Source organism: Podarcis filfolensis (genome assembly GCF_964270895.1).
Source record: "Podarcis filfolensis genome assembly, chromosome: 11".
Lineage (NCBI taxonomy): Eukaryota > Metazoa > Chordata > Lepidosauria > Squamata > Lacertidae > Podarcis > Podarcis filfolensis.
The window spans coordinates 28,918,201-28,925,707 of record NC_139613.1 but is presented as its reverse complement, the minus strand read 5'-3'; the positions used below and the strand labels follow the sequence as shown (position 1 = coordinate 28,925,707).

The window sequence follows — 7,507 nt, the reverse complement described above, 5'->3', positions numbered from 1 at the left end:
GCGCTACTTCCGCCGGATGCTCACCTTTCTAGTCCGCCCTCCTTACTATTTCGTTCCGGAAGGCGTTTATTTTAAAAAAAGAAGTCCTTGGATTTCGCAAATCAGCCTCTGTCCATTTTCCCGGACTCCAAACTGAGCAGAGCAGCGGGTGGGGAGAAGAAGCGCGCGATCGGCACCGGGGGGACGCCCGACACCTGGGTCTCCTTCGTTGGAAGCGGAACGCCAAGAAGCGGAACGGGTTGCGAGCCGGGGCCGCTTCGCGGTGGAACTCTCCTTTGCCTTTCGGGTTCGGCGGCCGGGAAGGAGAGTCGCCGAGAGTCCCGCGCCGAGTCTAGTCCATTCCGAGGCACCGCGGCGCCATGGTGAGTAGCAGGAGCGGCGGGCTCGGCTCCGAAGGGCTTCTTCGAGGGAGGGCGGGGGCCAGAGACCTCTTCCTTTAGATTTATCAGTCTCCGCCTTACATTAAGACGTGCGACACCGGTTTAAAGCTGTTTGTTTGCTTATCATTAAACGAAAGCGAGGCCCGTTCACTGAGGATAAGGCTAGCCGTGCTGGCTTATGTTCCGCTGTCCGCTGTTGGAGGGCAGCCTGCCTCTGAATACCCGCTTGTGGGCTTCCTTATAGGCATCTTGTTGGCCTTGCTGGACTAGATGGGCCTTTGGTTGGATACAATTGGGCCCTTACGTCCTTATTTAACTTTAAAACGCATCAAAATGCAAACAGCTTATGCTGTGGACAAGGCACATCTCTCATTACGCTATAGCTAAGGCTGCTTCCTTGGAGAAAAAACCAAGAGCAGAGGGGTGACTTACCGGTAGTTACATTAGTACATTGCTATTTTTAGGATTTTTGTATGTTAACTACTTTTGTAGTGGTCATTTGTTTTGGTTTTCTGTACACTGTTTAAGAGATATATATATATTTAATATACTAAGCAGCATAGAAGCAGTATAAATAAATAGATAATCCTATCGAGCTCAATGGGATGGATAGCCAAGTAAAAATAAGCAGGATTTCTTACACCAACTGACAAAGTAGTTAAACCAGTTTCATTTTTATTATTGTCTACTGCATCAATTTCTATGGGCAGTCTTTGACCCTTGAACCCTGGGTAATTTCAGGTCTCAATAAAAACATAATAAGCTAAAATAACAGTGCACAGTGGTACAATCACATTGAAATAATTGAAAATTATTAGGATGAATAAGGGATTTTTCTTACTGAAACGTTTCTGAAGTGAAAGTGGTAATAGTAAATACAACTTTCACAAAGTATTTCATTGTTATATGTTATATATATATACATATGTGGTTGTTTTATATATATAGAAAACAAAGCTCTTAAAAATGTTTACTGTTGACATTAAAAAAAAAAACTTCTGAACATTTAATTTCCTTGCACTTTGCAGCCACAAAACGAGTACATAGAGTTACATCGGAAGCGATATGGTTATCGTTTGGATTACCATGAGAGAAAGAGGAAGAAAGAGGGCCGTGAGGCTCATGAACGCTCAAAAAAAGCTAAGAAAATGATTGGACTGAAAGCTAAGCTTTATCATAAACAGCGCCATGCAGAGAAGATACAGATGAAAAAGACGTGAGTGGGCTTTTTTTGTTCAACTAAACTTCTTTGGTATAGTGAAAAACTAATATAGTTCAGAACTAGCTCCACTGGAAGACAAACTATTGATTACTCCTTTAAACTTACTGTTTGCCTGTTACTGGGCTTTTATAAACCTATGCCAAAATGTACACTTTCTTCTTTTTAAGTACTGTGTAACTATCTCAGACAACCGTTAGTCTTCAGATGACATTAATTTTGCATAGCTTGTTCTGCTGGTTTAGTCATGTTCTTGGTTAGGAAAAACATTGTGACTAGTATAAAGCATGTGTTGATGTAACTATTTTCAGTTGACTTTGATTCCCACCTGAAACTTTGCTTTTCAATTTTTTAGAAAAATAATTTGTGCACATTCTATTTATCTAGTATTAAGATGCATGAAAAGAGAAATACCAAGCAGAAAAATGATGACAAGACCCCAGAAGGAGCTGTGCCAGCATATCTGCTGGACAGAGAGGGTCAGTCCCGAGCTAAAGTTCTCTCCAACATGATTAAACAGAAGCGAAAAGAGAAAGCTGTAAGTATTGCAGAAGCTCAGGTTATCACTATTTGTCAAGCTGTAAAAATACTGATTTTCAAGGTGGTGGCTCTGGTATCTGTTCAGGGTATGAAGTACACACATACTGTTCTCCGTTTTCAGTTTTAACCAGGCAAACTCTCCTGTGTATATCCAGTGAGGAATTATTGGACTTGCCAAGACAAATCTATGACTTGCGCTAATATACTGCGTGCAGTATACTTGCAGTTTAGCAACTCTCTGCTGCATATCATACTCCAAAAGCTGATTTAACTTCTACTCATGAATGTGTGGGGTTTTTTTTAAAAAAAAGGTTGCATGTGGTTGTATCAAGACCTAGTTGGTCTAGGTTTCTGGGTAAAATCCAGTGTTGTGCAAACTCGTTCAGTGGGACTTCTCCCCATGGTAGGGTCATGCACACAGCCTAGTGCTCCAGAGCAGATGAGGGGCAAGGGGCAGTGCATTGCATTGCAGAAGGGGAAATGTCCCTAGCTATGGACGTGCACCTTGCCAGAGATGACCCCCCCCAAACAAGTTTCAACATGCAGTAGCAGTATAATTCCTTTCTCTGCAAGGTAGACATTTCACAGAGATCTGGAGTAGGTAGAAGCTAAAGAACTGTACAACATTTTAAAAAATCACCCCCTGTGCAGGTTAGAGTGAGGAGCGTAGCAGCACTCTGTTGCACTGAACTTTGGAGAAGGCAAAAGAACTGTAATACATGCTGTGCTTCTCTCGGCTCCAAAACCCAGGTCACTATGAGCAGAGCCTCATGCCATAATCAGCTTTGAAGTACATAAAAGCAATAGATCTCTTCTGTCCATTTCAGAGCCTATGAGAACTTCTGTCCCCCATGTGCTCTGGAATGAGCAGAGGGCTAAAGGCAAAGTGTTGGTGGTAATAACAAACGATGACTGGCTAGTAAATCAAGCAAAAATGTGCATACACCTGTGAAGTGAAGGCCCAAGACAGGTGTTGATCATCATGTGAGCTGCGCACAGGTGGTCTGAAGCGAGCTACTGCCATTCCTGTGGAGCCTCCTTTTATTGAGACAAATATGCAAGCTAGGCAGATACATTTTTGGGCTGTGACCTTTACACATCTTCCGTCCTGAGATCGTGGGGTGGTACAAAGCTATTTTGGCACCGGTTCCACAGCGTCATTTTCCCCTTGCACAGTGTATGACGAATGGAGACAAAAGGTCTCTAAGGAAAAAGGTTACAGACAGGACACTGCTGACTGCTGAGACCGCAAAAGGTCAGACACGGGATGATGTTCCGACAGCCGTGGCTTGTCTGGGGGGGGGGTTCCCTGCACCCCAGGGTCACGCGTGCAGGCAGATGTGGCTGCCTGCTGGTGGAAAGTGTCTCCCTCCGGACCCCACTGTCCACTCGGCAATATCCCTACACACCTGCACAACTATAGTATTTTTTTTCATGTTATCAGATGGCAGTCAATTTTTAACAAGTAGTTGGTCTTGACTAGCTAAGACAGCATGTTGTTCATTCTAGTTGTTCTCCGACTTTAGCACTCTAACCATTTCTTGCTGTTTCTTTGCAGGGGAAATGGGAGGTTCCTGTACCCAAGGTTCGTGCTCAGGGAGAAACAGAAGTGCTCAAGGTGATCCGTACAGGAAAGAGAAAGAAGAAGGCTTGGAAGAGAATGGTTACTAAAGTGTGTTTTGTTGGGGATGGCTTTACCCGAAAGCCACCTAAATATGAACGTTTCATTCGGCCAATGGTAAATGATTTGATTGACTGATTATTCTTTACATAAGTTGTTGCTCACTTCACGATTATCATCCTTAAGTGGAGAAAACATTAGCAGTTTCAACAATGTTGTAATAGAACCTTTTTCTTTGAACTGATAGTCTTATCTACACTTCAGAACTAGATAGCCAGTAAAACCTTTTGTTATTTGCAGGTATTGGATAGCAGAGTAATTTACAGTAATATACACACTAAAAAGTTAGCATTTAATACCAAACATCTAACAGAGATGCCTCTAATTTTCTGCACTGTTGATTTGATTATTGAAGCACCATCATGGCTAGTTATGTTTTCATCTCTATTTAGTGTTACAGCAATCTTTTGTTACCTAACAGGGTTTACGATTCAAGAAGGCCCATGTAACACATCCTGAACTTAAAGCCACCTTTTGCCTACCTATTCTTGGTGTAAAAAAGAATCCCTCTTCTCCTCTGTATACATCTTTGGGGGTAATTACAAAAGGTACCGTCATCGAGGTGAATGTGAGTGAGCTTGGTCTCGTGACACAAGGAGGCAAGGTCGTCTGGGGTAAGTATTGGAATACCAGTTACCAATCTTAATGTTAAACTTACGTGCAGGGTTTTTTATTGCATCAATAGGGAGAGGGAATTTCCTCTCAGTGCAAACAGTACCTTGAGATGAGTGATTTTCCTCAGGCCTGCAATAGGAGAACAAAATTATATTCTGCCTTCTTGCCTAACTGCCCAAAACCAGCATGAAGGATACAAAATATTTTAACCCCCCCCCCACTCCCATGTACAGTTCTCTCAATCAAAGTCAGAATATATTTTTACATGTCTTGTGGTATCGTTAATTTGGCCTGAAACTACATTGTGAATGAACTAGTCTTATTTCTAGTCTAAATAAGACTAGCATCATATTACATGTTACATTAAACTGCATTGTCCATAGCTAATTGTAGGCCCCAACTCTTACATCAAGACCTGACTTAATTAGCCATTCAGTATGAAGCCTTATTATCTTTGAGCTTGGTGGAAAGGTGCACTCACAGGTGGCTATGTCTGCTGGATAACAGCCACAGAATCAGGCTAACTAGATAATGGGTTAGTTCAGTGATAACAGAGCTCTCCTCCTTTAGGATGTGAAATTTGAAGTTCCCTTTTCTTCCAACTTATTCCTCTCAAAACAGCTTATTTCCCTAGGTCCTCTGTTTAAATTTCTTATCTTTTCTTTGTTTCATTTTTAAGTGCTGCCTCCTTGCCTTTAAAGCCTTTTAAGGTTTCGATTTGTGTATTTAATAAAGATATCCACATATGTGGAGATGGGATTCCTTTTCATTATTTTGTGAGAGGGTGGTTTAGTGTTGAGGCATATTCCCATGAGAGGGAGTGAACAGTGGAAACTTCTCATTTCCACTGTAGACCAAGGACCAAGGTTGACTAGCCAATAAGCTATGCCTACATTACAATTGCTGTTTAGAAAATAAATGCATGAGCATGTGCCATTTCTATGAACATAAGTGCAGCTTATTCTCACTTTAGTAACTGCTAATATAGTTCTTTCCCATTTCAGGAAAATATGCACAAGTAACCAACAATCCAGAAAATGATGGGTGCATTAACGCAGTTCTGCTTGTCTAACTGGCATCTTACAGTCTTGGATACACACAGTTACTTTTCCAAGGAGAACCATGACTTCCTCAAAACATTTGCAGAAGAAGAACTTGCAGAAGAAGAAAAAAGCATCAGTATGCGAAGTCAGGAAATGGATTCTAAGAACTGTTTTTCACTGAACCTTACAATCAATAAAAGGAAACCATTGTGGGCCCAAACTAACTAATCCCAATCATTACAAGTGTTTGACTTCTTGGTAAACACATGAGCAGAGGTCAGTTAGAATAGAACAGAAGGGACAGTAATATCAGATACTTAAGACTTCAAAGACAAGTGAAGTTGATATGGGAAACACAAAGGGAGGGGATTCACAATACTGTCAGTGTTTGTGAATGCATGTAGATGGATTGCAGGCAGGCATGTGCCTGTTGTCCTGGCTATATATGTTTGGCATCAGAAACATGCAGGGCTCCTTCAGCCCAAGAAAATCTTTTTTTGTCCTAAGATTTGCCCTCAATAGAGGAACCATACAAACGTCTCCCCTTGATGCTGGTAATGTGTATAGTCCTTTCCCACATAAATGAAGTAGGAAAGAAACACATCTGCCACCTATTCCTAATTTTAAGAAAATTAGAAATGTGCCAAAGATAGAATTCTTTGAAAATGCTACTCAAAGGCTAATAGGTACAGAAATGCCAAATGTCAAAGCAAAGATCAAGCAGTAGTTTGTGTGGAACAGTGAAGTGAAAAGTGTTACAGCACATTTAACAAGGCCTAAAGTTTAAATACATTTCAAAGTTCCACTTGTCTAACTTTAGCAAAATAATGTAGCATAATAGCCCTATATCTTGTACAGTAGGATACAGAATAAAAATTCGTACTGAAACAAAGAAGCTCATAATAAAAGAAACAGTAAAAAATACAAATGCAGTTAAATAACATCAACATTAATGGTTTCAAAAGCAGCAAGACAGATCTAAATGGCAGAGCAGAGAACGCACCCAACAGACTTTTATGACAGCCTTTGAGCTCAATTAAAAACAGCCAAGTTGTAATGGACCACTACAGTCCTCCCTATAAACCATCCCATAGACCTGGCACCAGAACCAAGAAACCTCTTACAGCTAGTCAGTATCCAAACTTCAGTAGGTGGAAGCATACACAGCATGGCTTCAGACGATAAAGAAAAAGAACAGAAGTGGGTACATAAAGTGTGTTTTGTAGTTAGCTAAATAGTTTGAGGTGGACTACAGGTAAGTGTTTACCTACCTTTGCCATATGCACTACCATATATCCAAGTGCTTGTGTGATGCATGAATATTGCACATATGGAAGTGCAGGTGGAACACTGATACCTGTGGCTTGTGTAACTATTTAAAATAAATAATCCACTAGCTGCACATTAAACAAAGATTAAGCTTAAAAGCTTACAGAAGGCATTTTAAGATTTTTAGTCTGGCTAAGAATAAGCAGTCTCCATCTTGGAACTGAGTCTATAGTACATGCTAACCTCATGGCTATAATATAAGAGCCTAGGTTCCCCCCTCCCCAGCCATTTGCTTTTGTGTAACAACTTGCCTCATCAAGAGTCCTGGAGACCTCACTTGCCAACAATGTTGTGGACATTTTGATTGGTCCTTAAAAAAAGTATTTCCCAACTGGATTTTGAAGTTGCACTGGCTGCCTGGGGACAAGAAACAGCCAACATTATTTTATACAAGGAAATATTTGGGGAGATTGTGTGTTGTCTATTAGTGGGGTAGTAGAAGATGACCAGTATCATAACTCCTAGTAGTAGTAACTGGAGTACAATTTCTACCCTAGCACATCGGTTTATACAAGTGGTTTGTTTAGATGTCCTTTTTCTCATATCAATGAACTTATCACAAGATATTGACAGAAATCATATGCAGCCCTACTTGGGATTCATTAGAACTGTTTCCATTCAGCACAGGTTATTTTATCCAGTGTTTAACATGATGTAGATGCCATGATGTAGACTAACACAAACAGTGCCAGTCTACAAC

At 40.9% G+C, this 7,507-nt stretch overlaps 1 protein-coding gene across 1 annotated transcript; it reads left to right on the top strand.

Moving 5' to 3' along the window:
* Positions 1–213: 213 nt before the first annotated feature.
* Positions 214–5,706, top strand: NSA2 (NSA2 ribosome biogenesis factor). The gene is made up of 6 exons (XM_083577451.1): positions 214–362; positions 1,409–1,596; positions 1,987–2,137; positions 3,698–3,877; positions 4,242–4,434; positions 5,440–5,706. Exons 1-6 carry the CDS (start codon positions 360–362, stop codon positions 5,505–5,507), a joined length of 783 nt encoding a protein of 260 aa, XP_083433577.1. The 5' UTR covers positions 214–359; the 3' UTR covers positions 5,508–5,706.
* The last annotated feature ends 1,801 nt before the right edge of the window (positions 5,707–7,507 follow it).